Source organism: Sorex araneus, chromosome 3, assembly GCF_027595985.1.
Source record: "Sorex araneus isolate mSorAra2 chromosome 3, mSorAra2.pri, whole genome shotgun sequence".
Lineage (NCBI taxonomy): Eukaryota > Metazoa > Chordata > Mammalia > Eulipotyphla > Soricidae > Sorex > Sorex araneus.
Window position 1 is genome coordinate 204,172,145 of NC_073304.1, and position 24,296 is coordinate 204,196,440.

Here is a 24,296-nt window from a genome sequence, read left to right on the forward strand (position 1 = left end):
TCCCCTGAGCACCGCCAGGGGTGGTTCCTGAGTGCATAGCCAGGAGTAACCCCTGTGTATCGTCAGGTGTGACCCAAAAAGCAAAAAAAAAAAAAAAAAAAAAAAAGTTTTGCATGGCAAAGGTTAAAATTAAAGGACACCCTACTGAATGAATGGGAGTAAAGATTTGTACACTATACATCAGATAAACAGCTAATATTTAAGATATATAAAACCAAAACTAATGAACCTATCAGAACCTGTAAAGAGGACATAACAGAATTCTCTTGCTCGCTTCAAGAGGATATAGGGTCTGCTAGAAGGCATATGAAAAAAAAGTTCATTATCACTTGTTAAGCAAAGTAAGTCAGAGGGAGAAGAGTAACTATCAAATGATCTCACTTGTCTGTGATAAATGAAGAAATAATAGAAGGGAATAGACAACATCAAACGAAAACAAGTTCTTAGCTTTGCTTGCAAAATTGAGATTACCTACCAGAGAGGGGGAGAGGGAGGAAGAAAGAAGCAGTCTAGGGCAAGGCAAGAGCAGCAGTGGAGGGTCTTGAGCACTTTAGAGGGGGTGAGGTGCAATAACTTTGGTCATCAAAACCATGAAAGCTAATACTATTGTAACCATGTTACCTAAATTACAATAAAAATGTATTTTTAAGAGAGAATTTTTAAAAATTTATTTATTTTTTAATTTGTGAGTCACCGTGACAGTACAGTTACAGATTTATACATTTTCGTGCTCATGTTTCCCTCATACAAAGTTCGAGAACCCAACCCTTCATCAGTGCCCATTCTCCACCATAAATAAACCCAGCATCCCTCCCATTCCCCAATCCCATGTCCTCCCGCCTCACCCTGCCCTTTTGTTCTCTCTCTCTAATTAGGTGTTGTGGTTTGCAATAAAGGTGTTGAGTGGCCATTGTGTTCAGTCTCTAGTCTACATTCAGCATGCTTCACCCTTCCCCCGAGTGGCCTCCAACCACATTTTACTTGGTGTTCCCTTCTATATCTGAGTTGCCCTCTCCCCAGCATGTGAGGCCAGCTTCCAAGCCATGGAGTCAACCTCCTGGTACTTATTTCTACTATTCTTGGGTGTTAGTCTCCTACTCCCTACTCTGTTATTCTATATTCCACAGATGAGTGCAATCAAAAAAGAGAATTTTTTTTTAACTATGAAAATATCAAGCTACTTTAAGAAAAAAAATCACATATACAATAAATAATCCTCTTTAATAATTAACACTACTCGAAGACTTAATCTTTCAGACTTCCAAGTCAAACAGTGATAGAATAACTGGGAAATACATTAATCAGTAAGTAAAAGCATATCAACATGTGTAGAGTACTATAAAATCCTTACTGCTTTTAACAGTAGGAAGCTTCTTATAATAATTACATATGACCTTTTAAAGCCAAAATAAAGTAAATATTCACTTACCTTGTAGGATGGCAAGAAACACAAAATTCCTTGGCTCACAGTCTGGCAAACAGATAACAAAAGTGCTCCCACTTCATCTTGGAACTCAAATGTTTCCGTGTGCTGGAAGGTAGCACAGAGATTCCGACCTTTGGGGCCTGTCCCAATCGTGCCAACCCAAACCTATAATATAAATATGTCTGCATTAAGAGCTGTATTTAAGGACTGGAGATATAGTACAGTGGGTAGAGCATTTGCTTTGCATGTGGCTGACTCATGTTCAATCTCCAGCACCCCACATGGTCCCCTAAGCCCACCAGGAGTGATCCCTAAGTGCAGATCCAAGAGTAAGGTCTGAACACCACTGGGTGTGGCCAAGCCTCCTCTCCCCGCAAACTGAAGATACACAGAAGAAAAATGAAAAAAAAACAACACAGAGAATCAACATGGAAAACACTCAAATTGAAAGTCTCAAAATGATTCTATAGGAGAAAAAAACACACAAATTAAAGAAAGAGAACAGACAATTGATAAATAAATCCACACATATATAGACATTTAATTTGTGACAAAGGAAGCAACATCATATAAAATAGAAGGAAAAATCTCTTCAAATTGAGAAGGCTTGAGAAAACTGGATAGTAACATGCATAAAGATGAAACCAGATCATTATTTAACAACAAATAACTAGTTGAATTGAAGTTTTTATAGGGGTGGATAAAAAGTTTCTTAAAAAACAAAGAGATTAAAACTAAAACAAAAGGTAGGTAGTACTGGAGGTAAAGCACTTAACCTAGGTTCAATCCCCAGCACCACCGTTTTCTTGAGCACTGCCAAGGGTGACTCCTGAGCACAGAGCCAGGAATAGCTCCTGAGCAGTAGTAGTTAAGCCACAAAGCAAAAATAAATAAACCAAAACTTAAAAAAGTTTTTTTTAAAAAAAAGGTAATTGGGAGAAGATATCGGATAATGGGTGACTAATATCTAAAATAAAAAACATTCAACTCAACAAAATAGCAACAACTACCCAACAAATGGGCAAAGGTCTGAACAGACACTCTCCAAAGAAGATAAGCATATAGTCACAGGCACATGAAAAAAATACTTAACTTCACTTGCTGTTGGTGCAATACAAGGCACAAAGACATATACCTCACACTCTTGAGAATAGCTCATTTATCAGGACCAAGAGATAGTTCAGCAAGTAAGACGCTTGCCTTGCACACAGCGAATCTGGATTCTCTCTCTGACATCCCATATGGCCCCCTAAGCACATCCAGGACTGATTCCTGGGTACAGAGCAAAGAATAACTCCTGAGCATCTCTGGGTGTGGCCCCAAAACAAGCAGTGTAGTACTGTAGCACTGTCGTCCCATTATTCATTAATTTGCTGGAGTGGGCACCAATATCGTCTCCATTGTAAGACCTGTTACTGTCTTTGGCATATCAAATACACCACAGGTAGCTTGCCAGGCTCTGCTGTGCGGGCGGGATTCTCTCGGTAGCTTGCCGGGCTCTCCGAGAGGGATGGAGGAATCGAACCCAGGTTGGCCGAGTGCAAGGCAAACACCCTACAAGCTGTACTATTATTGCTACAGTCTGCCCCAAAACAAAACAAAAAAAGGCTCTTATATCAAAATAAATTATTGTTATTATTAGACAAAAAGCAAATAAAAACAATAATGAGATATCATCTCACACCACTGAGAATGGTACATATAAAGACTGGAAACAACTAATGTTGGCAAGGATGTGGTGAAAAACAAACCCTCATTCACTGTTAGTAGGAATGTTGTCCAGTTCAACTCTCCATGGAAAATGGCAAAAAGACTTTTCAAGAAACTAAGATTATGGTGTTCATATGACCCAGTGATTACACTTCCTGGCATCCACCCCAAGAACACAAAAACATTAATTAAAAATTAAAATAAATTTATTTAAAAAAATATGAAACCACCTATGTTCATTGTGGTGCTATTGAAAGCCAAAATATATGGAAACAATCCAAATGAGATGAGCCATGGGAGTTTCTTAAACTAACCAACAGTTCTTTGGCAATGTTAGAGTGAGTAAACCCATGCTAGTTAACATATTTTAGAATGTAATTCAAGTGTTGAAATAGAAAAATAACAAGAAATACTACCAGAGTCCATCGGAAAGAAACAGTGGTCACATTACGGTCTGTCTTTTGAGAAACTCTTTAGAAAATAAAAACTGTAAGTGAGTGAATTTTTCCTTAAAATAAATGGGAACTGGGTGGCATTTTCCAGTTATTAAAAAAAATCCATGACCATACAAAAAATTTATAGACCATATACAGTGAGTATTAAACAAGTGTCCAAATTTTACTATGCTAGTTCAGATTAACAATCAATTGCAACTTCAATCTGATGTCAATAAACAACATACTAAATTCCATTAAATAATGAAGAAATCATTTTCCTCCCTTTAATAGTTATGTACCATTTTTCAGTTTTAGATATTACCTGGTAAAATAAATGAAAAAAAAAAAAAGCACTTCAATTAGAGCAGAAAACAGGATACAGGGGAAACTAGCGTTTCGACCAAATTTTGGGGAAAAGATTCGTATACAACTAATTAGTTTTTGTAAAAGGTAGCTAGAAAAATATACATCACAAGCCACAGAGAACATTAGAATCTGAATAAGAATAAAGAAAGCTCCATAATGCTCTGGAGCATACTGTAAACCCAAAGGCAGCAACATCGTTGATCAGGAGACTTTCAGCATTCGGCTCCACGCTCGGTGGCTCCCAGGGGCGGCGACGTTCATCACACCTGGTCCCGGAGGCGGGCCAGTCTCTGGGACAGCTCGTCCTGCTTGGCCGAGGCCACGCTGGTGTCCACAGAGCCAGTCTGGCCCTGCGGCAGCTCCATGTTGAGTTCGAGGCCGGCCTCATCTTGCCATTTCCTGGGGTAGCATATCCACCTGGTTCTGGGGAGTGGTCAGCGTTGTGGTGCTGCTCATCGTGTCCTCCATCTGCTGCATAAGGATGTCCAGAGTCTCAAACTGGTGCTTGAACCTGTCCATGAGGGCAGAGATCTTCTCCAGATTCATGGTCTTCAGCGTTGCATCTGTGGACTTGACCACACCGGCCATAGACTTGGTCACCTTGCTCATCCTCACAGCAGTCTGGACGAGAGCATCCACAGGTCCACGGGCGCGCTCATGCGCAGGAAATTCACTGTCTGATTCTTCTAGTGTATGGTGTTCTTGGCGTGGATGTGTGCAACTTCCATGTTGCCCTTCTGAATGGCCTTTTTGATCTTGGCCTTCATTGCTCAACTTCTCCTTGCTGCATTTCTTGGCGCTAGGGCTCAGCTCTTTGGCCATGAACTTGAGGTTGAACAGGTGTTTCTCCACGTTGTACACGATCAGTGTGCCCACTCGTCAGTTGGACCCAGTGGTGGTGTTCAGTAGCCTAGAACCCACTCTACAGGCTCTTCTGGACAATGGGAGATTGACAAGCAGGGTGGGTGGGCTCCCTAGTGTTGTTCATCTTTCCCTTTATGGCGCAGTCATAGCTGTCATTATGGCCGTAGTCCCAGTCATCAGAGTTTCATCATCCACGTTTCCTCACAGACCTCAAAGTCTCCAAAGTCTCAGTTCTCCTCGTCTTCAGTGTCTTGTCTTCTCATCCTCAATATCTAGTCTCCCTCTAAGACTTCTCTCGATGCCCTCTCTAGCCCCAAGTCTTTGTCTTCCCCTTCAGTCTCCTGCCTCTATCTTCTGCCCCCAGCCCCTTACAACACAGTTATATGGGAATCATGTAGGGTGGAGACACAAAGGTGGGGTTGAATATTAACAAATCAACAAAGAGAGTCATATAAAGGTCACTCCTTCTCAAGGACAAAAATCTCATCTAAGGAGATTAATCACTAATCACTATCACTATTATCCTGTTGATCGTCTATTTGCTTAAGCAGGCCCAGTAACGTCTCCATTTGTCCCAGCCCTGAGGTTTTAGTAGCCTCTCTTTACTCTTTCTTCCTAAAAGTGAAAGAGCCTCTGTCAGGGTCAGGAGAATGAGACCCATCATTGTTACTGGTTTTGGCATATGAATATGCCACGGAACGTGCCAGGCTCTCCTGTGAGGGCAGGCTCTCCTGTGCGGGCAGGAAGCTCTCGGTAGCTTGCCAGGTTCTCTGAGAGGAAGAACTAGGCTATAAGATGTGACGCTGCTTCGAAACTTCTGGAAGCTTGGTTTTATAGTTTCTGGATGTTGGCCATTGATGGGATTACCCGGGGATAGGGAGGGGGAGGGTGCGACGGCATGGCGCAGTTTGTGGCTGCCTAGCTACTGGAAAATGGCGGATCTGGGTGGAAGAGGCCCAATCCTGATCTGAGCAGGCTTGGAGATCTCAGCCTCGGGTTCCGCACACCTGGGTTCCTCTGCCAGTTCTTTCATGCGTGAGGCTCATCCAAGCATGTGGAGAGCAGCCTTGAGCATGGCTGTGGCTGGGTTCCAGAGGTCTTCGGCTGCCGGGGCTCTGCTTGGGGCGGGGAGGGAGACTCAATGGCTCCCTCTTCCTAGGGGCCCGGGTGAAGACACCCAGGTGCAGGGGCAAGAGACTCTCTAAGGAGATTACTCAAGATTACTAGGAGATCCGCCCAAGGGTGGGATTTCATCCAGGATGTATTGCCTTCTCCTCAGCTTAGTAATCCATTTAAACAGTCATAGTAAATTTACTTCTTATACTATTTCTAGCAATGTCATTTTGTATAAGCGCAGTAGGAGATATATTAAGCTTAGTTTGGTTCTTCCTGGGGACATCTCACTGTATATCACAGACCCTGGTCCTCAGGCCATGTTAGTCTTCCTAACGCAGCAGGGTCCTTATTCAGCTACCTCTTTTGTGGGGTTATGACAGAGTTTGTCCATGACTGTGCTCTTAACTTATAGTTAAGTATTATGGTGGTTGGCCTGGCCCATTTTGATGCCAGGGTAGCTCACAGCTTGCCCTGGGTCCCTCAGTCCCTGGTCAAAACCCTGCTCTTGGAGGGCTAGGAATTAAGGGCAACTAAGGCTTAAGTCAAGTAAATATGGATGCCAGGAGTAAATATTATTTTTGAGTCAATCAACTCCCATGTTACACAGTATAGCATCAATTGTCTTCCTGTGTCTATACAAAAAGGACATTGCTAAATAAACTATACAAATGATATAAAGAAAACAGAAAAGCAATATAGGACTATCAGTTGTGCCTCAGTTGCACTGTTGTAGGAGTGGTTCAATAAACCTTAAGGTCCCTGTGGGAGCAGCAAAGACAACCCAGTGTTATCCAACAAGAGGAAACAGATATATCAGATCTCACTCATGTGCAGAATAAAGAGAAATAAAACAAGGGAATACACTATCAAATGAATCCTGGCCTTGGATATCAAAATTGAGATTACCAAATAGTGGAGGAAATAGATGGGCAAGAAGGAAGAGCTGGACTAGAAGTGAAATAAAAAGCATGATGGCGAGTATTGTTTATTTTGGTAGTACTGAAACTGTGGTAACTTGGTACATCAAAACAGTAAGTACTAAGTTACAATATAATAAAATGTTTAAGAAAGAATAGAGCAATATTGTAACAGATTGGGCACTTTACTTGCCTGGGGCCAGTGTGGGTTTGATCTCCATCATCACATACAGTTCGCCGAGTCTGCCAGGAATAATCCCTGGGCACAGGGCCATGAGTATGCCTGAACACCATCAGGTGTGGCCCAAAGACCAAAATTAGTTAACTAATTTAATTAAATAAAAGATAAGCTTGCTTCACTGAGGATCAAATATAATTAAACTGCAGTACAGTTTTTACATGCAAAGTATAATTTTCCATTCACCTAGTTAAGGAAGGCTATTTATGGGGTTGGAGAGAGTTCAGTTTGTAGGGAGCTTGACTTGCACACAGCACACAGCTGACCCAAATTCAATCCCCAATACTCCATATGGTCCCCCAAGCTCTTCTAGGAGTGATCCTCAGTGCAGAGCCAGGAGTAAGCCCTAAGCACAGCTGGGTGTGGCCTAAAAACCAAGAGGAAAAGAGTTACCTGTGAGTTATTAATGACATGATTGGCTTCCAGTTGGATAGTAAATGTAACACCAAGTTCTGAAGAGAAGGATTTCATTGGTGATAATGTGCCAGATGTCAAAACAATTGTCCGAACTTTTCCATTAATATCTGAAAAGGCCTGTAAGAAAACAGTATTAAATACATAAAATTTTCTTTAAAAGAGTCAAACACATTCACTTAATTATTGGTATTAAGCAATGCAAAGCTTACCACAGCTGGATTTAAGCACCAGAAGTTAAGCACATGAACTGCAGTTTTCTGTCGTGAACGTTTCTTATTTTTCGGTACAACAATGAGCCCGTTTTTATCTGAGAAATCACTCTTACTTATCCAAGAGTAAGTTTGTTGAATAGCGACTTTATAATCATCTGCAAATCTACATAAATATAAAATGCTAATTTAGTGGGAAAACTTTGTAATATATACATCCAATATAAAATCTGATTACATGAAAACTGAACTGAAAAAGCCAGAGAGATAGTGTAGGTGTTAAGGTGTTTGTTTGCCTTGCATACAACCAGTTTGAGACTTAAACACCATTTTGACACCTCCTGATAGATCAACCAGACAAAAACTCAACAAGGAAACACTTACAATGAAGAAAGAAATGAATGAGAATATATATATATATGTATATATATATATATATATATGTATCCTCTTTTATTATTCCCCAAAAGCCAAGTACACATTCTTCTCCAACACACATGGGACATTCTCTAAGATAGACCACGTGCTGGGCCATAAAATCAATAAGATAGAAATTATATTAAACATCTTCTTAGACCACGATGCCCTGAGACTAGAAGTTAATTACAAACAGAAACAAAGAAATAACTCAAGCACCTGGAAATTAAATAGCTCATACTGAAAAACCAATGGATCAGGAAATCAAGAGAAAAAAATCAAAACATTTTTGGGAACAAAAATGAGGACACAAGCTATCACAACTTGTAGAACACAGCAAAAGTGGTTGTTAAGGAGGTTGTTAAATCAGGTAGTAGGAAGGAAATAATAAAACTTAGCAGAAATTAATGAACTGGAATTTCACAAAAAACCAAAAGTAAGAAAACCTGGGGCTGGTTCCTTGAAAAAATTAACAAAATCAATAAATCACTAGCAAGACTCACAAAGAAAAAGCAAGTACTTTAGTTAACTGAATCAGAAATGAAGCGGGGGACATCACAATAGAGATCACAGAAATTCAAAGGATTATCAGGGAGTACTTAAAAAAATATTTATGCCATTAAATGAGAAAACCTAAAAGAAATGTTTAAATCCTTGGATTCCTATAACCTCTCAAAACTGAACTAAGAAGATATGGAACATCTGAACAGACCTATCACCATCAAGGAAATTGGAATGGTAATCAATTCTCCCCCAAAACAAAAGCCCAGGGCCAAATGGATTTACTAATCAGTTCTTTTCAAACTTTACAGAAGACCTACTGCCAATCCTTTATAGGCTCTTTCATGATTTTGAAGAAACTGTTTGTTTGTTTTTTAAGGTCACACCTGGCAAGACTCAGGCGCTATTCCTCTCCACTAAGGAATCACTCCTAGCTGTGACGGGTGGGTCATGTGGGGTACTGGGGATAGGACCTGGGTCAGGGGGTGCAAACAAGCAACTTAACTGCTGTACTATCTCTCCGGTCTCTCAAACTGCTTCTATGAAGCAAACATTACCCTGATACCAAAAGCAGAGACAGCACAAAGAAGGAGAATTATAGACCAATATCCCTGATGGACACAGATACAATGATCCTTGACAAAATACTAGCAAGTCGAAATCAACAACTCTCCTGAAAGATCATTCAACAAGACCAAGTGGGCTTCATTCTGGGGATGCAAGGATGGTTAAACAAAAGCAAGTCAACTAATGTAATATGCTACATCAATTAAAGAGAAAAGCAAATTTATGGTAGCGGTGTGGCCACAGGTGCCCAGGCTGGTGGAGCTGCAGCGATGACTGAAGCTTGTAGCTGCAGCACAGAAACACTACATAATTTCACTGGAACAAATGTGTCAGTTAAATGTTTTTTTCTTTCTTTTTCCTTTTTTAAAAAGGGCTTCTCTGTCCAGCCTGGCACGGTCACGGGAGCACGGACCCTGAAACTGGTGCCGTGCCCACAATTCTCGCCATGCGCAGCTTCAGTGACTCCCTGTTGGCTGGCCGAGCACCCAGGCCACACTGTGCCTGCAGCCCTGCCAAGACGAAAGCCTCTGCGACAGTTCCCATGGCTCCAAGTGCAGACCCTGGGGCGGTGCTATAGCTCCAGATGGCTTGGGCTGCCCAGTGACTTGCTGCCTGCCAGGCGACCCTGCCCCCCTGCACCCAGGGGCCTCACTGCACCTAAAGCCACTGCCTCTGAGACACAGTTCCCTCAGTGACTCAGCCCCCACTGCTGCAGCACCAGCCTGCAGCATGACTTAAAGATGCCACCCAAGTCTTTCAGCTCAGTGTATCTGGAGACCAGACCCGAGGACAAAGGCAAGTGCCCCCTGGCCAGGCTCTTCTGGAACAGCAGCAACAGCCCACCCAGAACACTAGAGCGAACCTGGCCCTGGACCTGGTCCAGCTGTGTCCAGGTCCGGAGGACAAAGCACTGTTGGTGGGTCAACCTGGATGAAAGCACCAGCCACCTGATGGTGTCCTTGGGCTTCCTGACCCCTCAAAGTTGCTGCAATGTCTTTGGGACGACCCCAACATTCAGATCAGAGCTCATTGAGAAATTAATCTGCCAAAAATTTAGGTATGTGGGTCTTTGTGACTGAAATCACCAGGCTTTCTCAAAATTTGGACAGACTACCTCCCCCACAGTCATGCCCAGAAGCCACCTCTGGCGTCATGCGCGGTCCAGAGATTCATAAATAAATCTCAAAAGAGATCAACCAGCTACAAAAAGTGTTTGAACAACCACTATGGCTGAATTTTCCAGGGCACCACTGAGGTGGGGGGCGAGCAGGTCAGCCCAGAGACTGCCCAAACAGAGCCCCAGCACCTGCTTGCTCGCTCCCACACTTGAAACTTGCCGCCATTCCTCTAGCCGAACTCCATTACCTCAGGACCAAGCTCACCAAGAAATTAACCTGCCAAAAATTTAGGCTATCTGTAGGAGAACATTGGTTTTCCTTTCTCTCTTGCCACAGGGAGCTTAGGTTTACTGGGTTACACCCATCACAGTGCTTCCAAGTCACTCCCATTCCTTTGCTTATCTGTAACCTCTTTCTTTGTACCCTGCTTCCAATCAGTCTATCACCTTTTCCCCCTAATCAGATTCTGATAACTTGTAAGGTCAGATCCTTCTAAGGACACTGGACTTGTATTCATAAGTGAAATATTGTTTTTCTCCTTATGTCCTTTTTTCATAGTTTACTTTTTGTATAGACACAGGAAGACAGTTAATATTATCTTTTGTAACTTGGGAGTTAATTGACTCCAAATAATATTCACTCCTGGGCATCTGCTTTCTCAACTTAAGCCTCAGTTGCCCTTAGTTCCTAGCACCTCAAAAGCAGGGTCCCGACGAGCAAGCTGTGAGCTACCCTGGCATTGAAATGGGCCAGGCCAAAATGCCACAATACTGAACTATAAGTTAAGAGTATGGTCATGGACAAATCCCATCATGATCCAAAAACTAATGACTAGACTAGGACCCTGCTAGGGTTAGTAAAGACTAATCTGGCCGGAGCACTGTAGTCTGAGATCTATAGTGAGATGCCCCCAGGAGAGCAATCCTATAAGCTTAATGTATCTCTTACTGTGTTCATACAAAATGACTAATATTATGAATGTTTATATGTTTGTGGCAGAGTCTCTTGCCTGTGCGCCTGGCTGTCTTCCCTGGGGCCTCTCGAAGGGGATGGGCTCCAGCTTCCCTCCCCGCCCAGAGCAGAGCTCCCGGCAGCCGAAGACCTCCAGAACCTAGCCACAGCCATGCTCAAGGCCCCTCTCCATACGTTCGGACAAGCCTCACACATGAAGGAACCGGCAGAGAAACCCAGGTGTGTGGGACCTGGAGCTGAGACCTCCAAGGCTGCTCAGATCAGGACTGGGCCTGCTCCGCCCAGATTTCTCATTTCCCAGTAGCTAGGCAGTCACACCCAGGGACTGCCCCCAGCACTGTGTAATCCCACGAACAGCCAACATCCAGAGACTATAAAACCAAGCTCCCAGAAGCCACATCTTATAGCCTACACTTCTCCTCTGGGAGAGCCTGGCAAACTACCAGGAGTTTCCTGCCCAAATGGGAGAGCCTTGCAAGGTCCCCATGTTAATATGCCAAAACCAGTAACAAACTGGGTCTCACTCTCCTTACCCTGAAAGAGCCTCCAATGCAGCATCGTTCGGAAGGATGAGTAAAGAGGCTTCTAAAATCTCAGGGCTAGGACGACGAATGGAGACTAGACTCCATGGAATGGAGACTAGACTCAGGGCTAGGACGAATGGAGACGTTACTGAGACCGCTGGAGAAATTGATAGAGAAAATCACCAAGGGGATGATGCCGATGATGATGATGATGATGATGATGATGATGATGATATGTTTATTGGAGTAAGGAAAGAAGGAACACACCCATAGATAGAATTTCACTCTTGGGTGGGTCTCTTACTGAATAAGAATCTGTCCTAGAACAAGCTTCCCCTGAGGGAAGGACTTTATCTCTGTTGATAGTATGAGGACACCTACATGTAATTGTTACCCCAACCCCTCAGGCTTTGGGATTTAACTAAGGCTGTAAGAGTGGGCTGGGGGAGGGAGAAGCAGGAAGGAGAAGAAGGAGCAGGATCCAAGAGGAGAATGAAAGGGATCAGGGAAGGGATGAGGAAGAGGAATAGAGATAAGACTGGAAAAACTGCAATTGAGACCAACCAGCCTGGCCCTCTTTCAGTTCCTTCCTTTGTTCACCCATAGCCATTGGCTGCCCCGGGGTGGGGGAAGCGGTGCGAGACCACCAAGGCAAGCAGCGAGAGAGAGATCCACCAAGGCCTTTTGTAATTTATTTTTGAATACACAGCTATCGATCATTTCAAAAAGTGAAACCACTGCACAGGAACTGAGTGCTAAAAGTAGATAGAGGAACAAACATGATAACTCTTCAGTACCCATATTACAAACCATGATGCCCAAAAGGAAAGAGAAAAAGAGAGCAAGAGAGAGAAAGAGGAAAAGTGTCTACCATGAAGACAGGCTGGTGATGGGGATGGGAGGGGAGTGAGGGAAACTGAGAACATTGATGGCAGGAAACATATACTGGTGAAAGGATGGGTGTAGAATATTGTATGACTGAAGCCCAATCATGAACAACTTTGTAACTTTGCTTCTCATAGTGATTCAATAAAATAATTTTTTTTTAAATGAAGAAAAGGAAAAAGAAAAATCATATGACCATATCAACAGATGTAGAGAAAGCTTATTTGATAAGATCCAGTACCCATTCAAGATAAGAATGCTCAATAAAATGGGAAATAAAGGAACTTTCCTCAATATAGTCAACCATTTACCACAAACCCACAGCAAACGTTATACTCAATAAAGAAAAACTAAAGGCCTTCCTCCTAAGATCAGGGACAAGACAAGTTTGCCCACTCTCACCATTTCTATTCAGTATAGTATTGGAAGTACTTGCTAAAGAAATTAAGGAAGAAAAAGATATTAAGGTTATCAGATAGGAAAAGAAAGAAGTCAAACTTTCAATATTTGTGGATGACATGATTCTATATTCAGGAAACACAAAGACTCTACAGAATAACTTAGAAATACCAGACTTGTAACATGGCAAGCTACAACATGACTCTCCTATGTGCAAACAATAGGGTTTTTTTTTTTTAATTCCATGAGTCAGAGAGATAGTACAGCAGATAAGGTGCTTGCCTTGCACACTCCTGACCTGGGTTCAACCCCCAGGGTCCCATATAGTTCTCTGAGCCCACCTGGAATGATTTCTGTGTGCAGAGCCAGGAGGAAAAAGCCCTGAGCATTGCCAGTTATGGCCCCAAAACAAAACAAAATCCTATTCAGAATTATGCCTCAGAAAATCAAGTACCTAGGAATCAGCTTAACTAAAGAGGTGAAGATCTATAAAAATAAAACTAGAAAAGCAATACTTCAAGAAATAAAAAAAGTGCATAAGAAAATAGAAACACATCCCTTGCTCATGGAGAGGATGAATATCATTAAAATGGCAGAGAGTCTCTTGCCCCCACGCCTGGCTGTCTTCACTGGGGCCCCATGGAGGGGGTGGGTTTCAGTTTCCCTCCCCACCCAGAGCAGAGCCCCCACAGCCATGCTCAAGGACCCTCTCTACACATTCGGACAAGCCTCATGCATGAAGGAACCGGCAGAGGAACCCAGGTGTGTGGGTCCTGGGGCTGAGATCTCCAAGCCTGCTCGGATCGGGATTGGGCCTCTTCTGCCCAGATCTCTCCCATTTTCCAGTAGCTAGGCGGTCACACCCAGAAACTACCCCTGGCATCGTGTAATCTCACCAATGGTCAATATCCAGAGACGATAAAACCAAGCTCCCAGAAGTGACATCTTATAGCCCAGTTCTCCCTCTGGGAGAACCTGGCAAGCTACTAAGACTTTCCTACCTGCATGGGAGAGCCTCACAAACTCCCCGTGGCCTATTCATATGCCCAAACCAGTAAAAATGATGGGTCTCATTCCCCTGACCCTGAAAGAGCCTTCAATGCGGCACCAGCACCATTGGGAAGGATGAGTAAAGAGAGGCTTCTAAAATCTCAGGGCTAGGATGAATGGGGATGTTACTGAGACTGCTCGAGAAAATCGATGATCAATGGGATGATGATGATGATGATGATGATGAAAATGGCAATACATTCCCAAAGCATTTTACAGATTCGGTGCAATCCCTATAAGGATACCCATGACATTTTTCAAAGAAATAAATCAAATATCCTACAATAACCCTACCACCACCACCACAAATAGCAACAGCAATCTTTTTTTTTTCTTTTTGGGTCATACCTGGAGATGCTCAGGGGTTACTCCTGGCTTTGTACTCAGGAATCACTCCTGGTTGTGTTCAGGGGACAATATGGGATGCTTGGAATCAAACCTGGGTCGACCATGTGAAAGGCAAATGCCCTACCTGCTGTGCTATCTCTCCAGCCCCAACAATCTTCAAAAATAAAAAGAAGATGTGAAGCATCACTTTCCACAACTTCAAACTGTACAAAGCAGTAGTAATTAAAACAGTGTGGCAGTGTGGTACCGGAACAAAGACCCTCATATCAATGGAAAAGAATTGAAAATCCAGAGACAGACCCTCAAGTACATGGTCAGTAAATCTTCGATTAAAGAACTAAAAATATGAAGCAGACAAAGGAAACCCTCTTTAATAAGTGGTGTTGGAAAAACTGGTTGGCCACATGCAAAAATACGAGCTCAGACCTCCAACACCATGCACAAAAGTCAAATCAACATGAATTAAAAACCTTGATATCAGACCTCAATCCATAAGGTACATAGAAGAAAACATAGGCAGACCTCTCCATGACTGAAGCTAGAGGAATCATTAAGGATGAAATGTCACTGACCAGGCAGATGGAAGCAAAGATTTTAAAAAATTGACTACTTTAAATGAAGACGTTTCTGCACCTCAAAGAAAAGGATGACCAGAATACAGACAGTCTACAGACTGGGAGAAACTGGGAGAAACTATTTCCCTGCCACCCACTTGATGGCTAAGATCCATGATATATAAACCACTAATAGAACTTTTTAATAGAAACTTTTTTTTTTTTTTTTTTTGCTTTTTGGGTCACACCCGGCGATGCACAGGGGTTACTCCTGGCTTTGCACTCAGGAATTACTCCTGGTGGTGCTCAGGGGACCATATGGGATGCTGAGAATCGAACCTGAGTCGGCCACGTGCAAGGCAAACGCCCTACCCGCTGTGCTATCATTCCAGCCCAAAAGAAACTTTTCAAAGAAGAAATACAAGTGGAAAAAATGCATCACTAATCATTAGGGAAATGCAAATCAAAACAAGACATCACCTCACATCACACAGACTGGCAGTCATCAAAAAGCACAACAACCAGTGTTGGCATGGATGTAGAGGAAAAGGGAATGGTCTTCACTGCTGGTAGTAATGTTAACTGGTCCAGCCGTTTTGGAATACAATATGGACATTCCTCAAAAAACTAGGAGTTAGACTTCCAGTCGCACTGCACTGTCGTAGCACTGTCATCCTTTCTCCACTGTGAGACTTGTTGATACTTGTTCTGGCATACTGAATACGCCACGTGTAGCTTGCCAGGCTCTGCCGTGCAGGCGGGATACTCTTGGTAGCTTGCTGGGCTCTCTGAGAGGGACGGAGGAATCGAACCTGGGTCGGCTGCATGCAAGGCAAATGCCCTATCCACTGTGCTATCGCTCCAGTCCACTTCCAGTATGACCCAGCAATTCCACTCTTGAGATTATTCCCTAATAGCCCAAAAATATAATCAAGAAAAGGTATCTGCACTCTTGTGCACATTGCAGCCCTATTCACAATAGCCAGAATTTTTTTTTGGGGGGGCGGTGTTTATGCCACACTCAGTGATTCTCAGGCTATGCACTCAGGAATTAGTCCTACCAGTGCTCAGGGGACCATATGGGATGCCAGGATTGAATCCAGGTCTGCTACATGCAAGTCAAGAGTCCTGCCACTTGTACTATCTCTCCTGCCCCAATACGTAGTCAAAATCTGGAAACAGTCCAAGTGTTCAAGAACAGATGACTGCAAGAACAGATGACTGAATAACAAAGCTATGGTACATATACACAGTGGAATACAACTCAGCCATAAGAAAAGGTGAAGTCATGAAATATGCTGATACAAGGACAGATCTGGAGAATATCATGCTGAGTGAAATGAGTCAGAGAGGGAGAGACACAGAACGATCTTTTCATATGTGGGATATAAAGAAGCACAGTAGGAAATAACTAAAGCCCAAAGGCAATAGAAGCAAAGAGTGGTAGGACTGGTCCTTAGCAGGAAACTTGGCACTTGGGGGAAAGGGTGGGGGAGATAAATCAGGAAAGGGACAACTAGGACACTAATAAAGTGGTCACTCTGGACTAGGACGAGATGCTAAAAGGAAGTAAACTGACATGCATAATATCCTATCAGTAACAATGTTGTTAACCACAGTGCCTAAAAGTGGGCGGAGAGGGGAGGAAAAAAAGAAAAAAAGTGCCTGCCATAGAGGCCATTTGGAGACCAGGAGGGAAACTGGTAACATTGGTGGAGGAAAGTGGACACTAAAAGGGATTGGTATAGGAACATTTCATGCTTGAAACTCAATCATAATTAACTTTATAACCTTGTAATTCATAGTGATTCAATTAAAAAACTCTTTTTTTTGCTTTTGCTTTTTGGGTCACATCTGGCGATGCACAGGGGTTACTCCTGGCTCATGCGCTCAGGAATTACTCCTGGCGGTGCTCAAAGGACCATATGGGATGCTGGGAATCAAACTCAGGTCGGCCACATGCAAGGCAAATGCCCTACCCGCTGTGCTATCGCTCCAGCCCCTAAAAAACTTTTTAAAAGTTTTATGTAGGGCTGGAGAGATAGCACAGCAGGTAGAGCGTTTGCCTTGCACGCGGCCGACCCGGGTTCGAATCCCAGCATCCCATATGGTCCCCTGAGCCCGCCAGGCGTGATTCCTGAGTGCATGAGCCAGGAGTGACCCCTGTGCATCGCCGGGTGTGACCCAAAAAGCAAAAAAAAAAAAAAAAAAAAAAAAGTTTTATGTACATAAATTCTACCATAAAAAAACAGTGAAAATAAAACTTAATCAAGAGTAGAATACAAGAAATTAACTGCTTTTCATTTTCATAGTCTTTGTTCCTAGTATGTAGGTACAATGCAACAAGAACAAGACTTTATGACACTGAAGATGAGGAGATAGCTCAAGGGGTAAGAGCATATGCCTAGAATGTGCAAAGTTCTGAGTCTGATCTGCAGTATTGCTGGGTATTGACCCTTACTAAAATATAAAAACAAAACAAAACAAAAGATGGCTTAAATATAGTCCTAGAACACTATAAACTTTATGCTGAATTAGTTTTTTGTTTTGTTGTTTGGGGGTCACACTCAACAATGTGCAGGGTTTACTCCTGGCTCTGCATTCAGGAATTATTCTTGGCAGTGCACAGGGGACCATATAGGATGTCAGGGATTAAACCCAGGTTAGCTGCATGCCAGGCAAGAACCCTACCTGCTCTACTATGATTCCAGCTCCAAATCTTTGTGTATGTTTATATGAGTGTTTGTGTGTGTGTGTGTGTGTGTGTGTGTGTGTGTGTGTGTGTGTGTGCGCGCGCACGTGTGTGTTTATTTGGGCCACACCAAATGATGCTCAGGGGTTACTCCTGGCTCTGCACTTGGGAATTATTTCTGATGGTGCTTGGAGGACCATATAGGATTGAACCCAGGTCAGCCGTGAGCAAGGTAAACACCTAATCCGCTGTACTGTCACTATGGCCCTGAATTAATTTATTTTTAACTTTGGGGGGACCACACTCGGTGATGCTCAGGCTTTGTCCTCAGTAATTACTCATGGTGGTGCTCAGGGGACCATATCAGACGCATAGGATTGGACCGGGGTTGGCTGCATTTAATGCTGAATTAAATGTGTTCATTTGCTAAATTTAATACTCATTTTCATTAATAAAGACTATTTTCAATGGATCTAGTCTATACTAGTAAGAAATGAACTATTTATACCACTTATTAACAACTTGCCTAAGTACATACATTAAATTAGTATATATAAAACACATTCACACTCAATAGAACTACTATTTTTAGAGGTAACTATAGATCAGATACTTTTACTTACCTACTATTTTGCCTAAAGAGATAATCAAGCACCATAAAGAGTCCTTTGAGCATTATCTGAGTAGAAGCGCTAATAACAGGGATTTCTCTTGACTCTTCTTTACCATAAATTGAAAAGCTTTTTTCCTCTTTTTGAAGTACAGCAGAAAAATGTCCCTATAAGAAATTATAATACTAAGATCAATGAAAGTGGTTGGCAGTGTTCTAGAGAAGAAATGAGGTGTGAAGAAATGAAAAGATTTTTAAAGCAATGAAGATATCCTGCAGGCTATACTGTTATATGCCAATATATGTATATGTATGTATATATATATATATATATATATACACACACACACACACACATGATATTATGCTTTTATCTAATCTAATAGAACCAGGGGGCACAGAGACAGTATGATGCCTTAATTTCAGCTCAGGCACTGCCCCACAAGCACTGCTAACACTCCATCTGTGATTCCAAGAACCATGACCCAGTGTGCAACCCCTGGTAAGCACCACAGCCAAGTATGAGATCCTTGGTCATTGCAACACAATAATGACAAAGGGAAGAGAGGACAGGAGAGAAAAATGAAAAACGGAAGGGAAAAAAGTCTCTTGGAACTATGCAACACAGAGTAAACAGTAATGTAAGCTACATTTCAGTTAAATATAATGTAAAGATATTAGTTCACCAATTACAATCATTGTACTACATTACTGCAAGACATTAATAAGAGAAACTACAGTGGGTATGTATAAGCATATGTGGGAATGTAAGAATTCTAGTCTTTTTACTCAAATTTTCTGGAAACAAACCAAATCACTCCTTTAAAAAATCCTATATTTAAAAAAAAAATCCTATATTAATTTGGAGAGGAAGGGTATGGACCACATCCAGGGTGTTCATAGTCTGTATTGAGGAGTGACCCCAGTGGGGATAGAGGGGACACGTGTCGTGCTGGGGATCAAACCAGGGTCCATGAGTACTAGGTAAGCACATTATCTATCTCCTGTACTACTTCTCTAGCTGCTTCCAATTTTTATAGGGGCCACCCCCAATAGAGGTAGAATACTGGGGCCACTTATCCCAATGTTTGTCTAGGTGGTATGAACCTAACAGTTCAGTACTACTTGAGCCTGAGGTTGCTTGTATGTCACTAGAACCCATACTGGCAGTGCTGGCATGGGAAGGGGAGATGAGGTTGATAGAAATCCAATTCAGTGCCTCACACAGGCTAGGAATATATTCTACCAGATGAGTTATCTCCCCACTAATTGAAGTAAGTAATTGAGGCTAAAAAGTAAACATTTTCATTTGCATTACACAAAACTAAAGAAGTTCTTTGAGAATATGGACATGAAATCTCTCCAGGTATGTACAAAGGAACATACTCAAAATTTTGCATAGAATTTCAAAAGGCTTATAGTTGCCTATAGCCTACTCACATTTCTAAGTTCCCAAGTTTACAAACAGTAAGTTAAGAAAACATGAATCTGTTTTTATTTTTTTTAAATGTTTAACTTTTATAATTAAAAAAGTATTTAAAATCTAATATTTTGATTTATACAGCTTTAAACAAAGCAATTAATTAATCCCTTTGAGTTTTATTTCCTTCATACTGTTACTTTTTCATTCACAATTTACAGTAGCATTTAAAGACTACAAACATGACAAAATAAAATTTTACAACAATTAAGCACCAATATTAATTTTTACTCTGGATTATCTGTTTCATGATTACATAATATCAAATTCACTAAATGAATTTCATAAGTTAAATAAAAATCTTACCTGCAAAATGGGAAAGGTAGCAGTGGTGATGCCCATTTTGTGTAAGTTTAAGAGCATTTCACTTCCACTCCATATTTTACAGGATGACTCATAATCCCTTTCCACAAGATGTTCAGAATTTGTTTCTAACCAACTGCAATAAGTTAAAACAAGTCCATCAACCAGTGGCATCTTTCTATGTACTATTTCAACTAGACAAAGATTCACTGTGGTATAAGTGATCTGTATTCCTTGAAGTTCTTAGGACACCAGTGCAAATTAAAGTCATTTTTTTTAAAAGTATGCATACCTCATGCTGCAAAATAAATATTTTAACTTAATTTTAGAAGAGAATTCCAGGGCCACACTCAGAGGTACTCAGGGGCTACTCCTGGCTTTATGTTCAGGGGTGACTCCTGTAAGTGTCTGGGAGATCATATACTGGTACTGGGCCAGGGAATGAATCAGGGCCAGCTGCATGTGTGGCAAGCATCTTAACCTCTTTTTTTTTTTGGGTTTTTGGGTTACACCCGGCGATGCACAGCTGTTACTCCTGGCTTTGCACTCAGGAATTACTCCTGGCTGTGCTCAGGAGACCATATGGGATGCGGGCAAGGGAGGGCCGAACCCAGGTTGGTCGCTTGCAAGGCAAACGCCCTACCCACTGTGCTATTGCTCCAGCCCCTTAGCTTCATCTTAACTATCCCTCCAACCACACAAAATAAGCATTTTTATGGCTAAAAACTTTTATTCAGAAAAGAGAACATGCTTGTGATTTCCTAATTGTGTTCTGTGCATTTATACTGCTTTCCATGATTAACATCTTATCACCTGAAAGTCGATCTTAGGACTTTATCTCTCATGCACAAAGAACGAAATTTTAAAATCTAATAAAGAATTAAAGGATTATAAATTGGCATAAAACAAAGAAAATCCTAGAAAATATATAGCATACTCACTAATACATACAATGTACATTCAATAAGATTAAATGATTACATTTTGCTAGATATTACACTGGGTAAGAAAATGGAGCAGTAAATAAAGGGTCAGACTAGCTTATTTTAATTTGTTGTTTTGTTTTGTGGTGCCAGAGATCAAACCAGGCTTTGCACATGCAAGTCAAGTGCCCTACTGTTAAGCTACATCACTGACCTGCTCCAATTTGTTTTTTTTTTTTTTTTGCTTTTTGGGTCACACCCGGCGATGCACAGGGTTTACTCCTGGCTCTGCACTCAGGAATCACTCCTGGCAGTGCTCAGGGGACCCTATGGGATGCTGGGAATCAAACCCAGGTCAGCCATGTGCAAGGCAAACGCCCTACCCGCTGTGCTATCGCTCCAGCCCCTGTTTTTAAACGTTTAGCTGCTACTTCCCAAGTAATTTAACAATTTTAAAATGCTCTAGTATAATCGTGTTTTTATTTTTTTTTTTAAATTTTGTAGTGCTTGAGATTGAACCCAAGTCCTTCATACTGAGCCACATCCCTAGGCTCACAAATGTGTTTTTTCATTCAAAGGCAACACAAATGACAAAGAGACAAGTTCTCTTACTTAATGAGGCTATAGCACACAGCTCGTAAGGGTCCATGGTCTTTTTTCCTTATATTATTGTTGACCATACTGTCCAGTTCATCTCGAGCAAACAGAAGCTGAACTTCTGTTATAGTGAAACTTGCTGATTCCCGAGCACAATCTTCAATGTTATGGGCTTCATCTAAAATGACAACCTGTTCTTTCAGATTGATATCCATCTACAAGACAAAATAATTTTCCTGTAAAACATTCAGCAAAATGAATTCAATAGTACTAAGAAGTGGGCAAGTTATTTCACTTAAAATTCATACTCAGTGGGGCCGGAGAAATAGTATAGCAGCTAAGGCACTTGTCTGGCACATGCCGACCTGGGTTTGAGTCCTGGCCTCCCATATGCTCCCCAAGTACTCCCAGGAGTGATTTCTGAGTGCAGAGTCCGCAGTAACCTTTGCCTATAACTGGATGTGGACCATGAAACAACAAACAAGAAAAAAATTACACTAGGGGCCAGAGAGATAGCACAGCAGGTAAGGTGCTTATATTGAATATAGTAGACCCAGGTTCAAATCCTAGCATCCCATGTGGTCCTCTGAGAAGCATCGGGAGTAATTCCTGAGTGCAGAGCCAGGAGTCACCCCTGAGCATCACAAGATGTGACCAAAAAAAACAAAATAAGTAAATAAATAAATAAAAATTCATACTAGTGATCAATATTGTCAGTGCAATAAACATAAGCAATTGATTCTAAGTCTTAAAACTGTGAAGAGGGGGCTGGAGTGATAGCACAGTGGGTAGGGCATTTGCCTTGCACACGGCCAACCTGGGTTCAATTCCCAGCATCCTATATGGTCCCCCAAGCATAGCCAGGAGTAATTCCTGAGTGCAAGACCCAGGAGTAACCCCTGTGCATCGCTGGGTGTGATCCAAAAACAAAAACAAAACAAACAAACTAAAAACTGTGAAGAAATAAGGCCAATCAAATATCAGCTAAAAAGAGTGTGCCATTTTTCACTCTAAAACTTCGCAAACTTATGAACCAAAATAATTCTTGGTAAGTAGTAAGCCAAGATCATAATATGGCTGGTTATACAAAGGGGTATAAAACTTCCACTATCGAGGATATTTCAATATAATTAAAAAGTACAGTAAAAGACTAAAAATAAAATAACAATGACAGATTTAAAACATTCTTAAAACACTAATACCACATGTAGCTGTTCTGTTTAGTCTGCTTCCTTTTGAGCTTTGCTCTTGTCTAATTCACATGTGACAACTTATCAAAAGACGTCACTGTTCCTATAACATGGGTAAACTTAAAATCTAGGCTTGCCAAGCAATTTCATCTCTCTGTGGATTCAGTGACTTGTTCAGGAATGAAATGTGTAATCCCAGCTACCCATTCAGAGAACTTGGCACAGGATAGAGGGACTAATATGAAATCATGCTATATTTTCCAAGGGTAGTTAATTGATTGTGGTTACATTTATTTTTCACAGGAAAACCTGCCTAAAATAAAGTTCTTAACAATGTCAAGTATTTTTCCTAAGTTCTTTTGAAGATGGGTTTGTGTCACGTGTAATTCGCAGTTCTGAGAAAAATTTCCAGCGTATTATTATGAGGCAGTGACAATATATCAATAATACATATTAACAAAATAGTAAGATGAAGATAGTGGATAAAGAACCAGGAATAGTGGTAAATATACTGGAATTAAAAAAATTAACAGAATCTGGCTCTGGATACGTAAAGCATAGGTTGTTTTAATAGAAGTGTCATGAAGCCAAAGATGTAAGAAAAAACAAAGTATCCCCAGGGACAATTATAAAACTTTTGAAGGATTCAAGCTGAGAGTTTGTATCAGAGAAAGCTGAAAAGGTATATAAAACACATCAGGCTAACAAGCATCTTGAGGAGCAGACAGTACAGTGAGTAAGGTGCTTGCCTTGCATACAGTCAACCTGCGTGCAATCCATGGCATTACATATAGTCCCCAGAGTACTGCCAGGAGTGTGCCTGAGTACAACAGGTTTTGGTTCCCAAAAAGGTTCCCCTTCAAAAAATAAAGAAAAAATAAAGTAAGCATCTTGAGTATAAGCTTAAGAAATACAAATGTTGAGCACAGGTGTCCTCTGAACTCCCCCCTCCACACGAATGAAAACCAGCAGGTAGAAACTTCCCTGCAATAAAACCCATTGGCACTCAAAAGCTCAATGAGGGACCAAGAACAAACCAACAGAACCTAGAGAGACCCCCTGAATGCCATGAACATTTGGCTCCCCCAAAGGTCAGATTATGGAAGGCATGGTTTCCCAAGTAGGCTTCAGGTAATATTCCATAAGGCCCACACCTTGGTCTCTTGTACTGAACTTTCACTAAAGCAGCCAAATTACCCCAATCATACTAGGCCAATCATGCATAAGCCCTTACTCCAATCCACATTCCCTCAAAAATCCACAAAAGCAGCCACTGAAGCAAGAAGTAATAGAACCCTAATCACAGAGTAGCAGTTAGTTCAAGCCCAAAATGCATTCCTTGAATCAGCAGAAGAGGCTTCACACAGGAACACCAAACATCTCTAATGGGGAAAGAAGAGACTACCATCCATCAATTTCCCTCAGAGTTCTCCCTGGTGGGGAGTGCAGGGGGGGATAGTGTGTTG

The 24,296-nt window shown here is 41.7% G+C and overlaps 1 protein-coding gene and 1 pseudogene across 1 annotated transcript in view; both read right to left on the reverse strand.

The window, feature by feature from the left end:
- BRIP1 (BRCA1 interacting helicase 1) overlaps positions 1–24,296 on the reverse strand; it is a 143,327-nt gene that overhangs the window by 63,787 nt on the left and 55,244 nt on the right. The window contains 6 exon segments of the mRNA XM_055132227.1: positions 1,430–1,591; positions 7,468–7,608; positions 7,701–7,866; positions 18,351–18,505; positions 20,124–20,256; positions 21,656–21,855. Coding sequence (XP_054988202.1) covers positions 1,430–1,591; positions 7,468–7,608; positions 7,701–7,866; positions 18,351–18,505; positions 20,124–20,256; positions 21,656–21,855 — 957 coding nt within the window.
- On the reverse strand, positions 4,200–7,111 carry LOC101552717 (charged multivesicular body protein 1b-like; annotated as a pseudogene).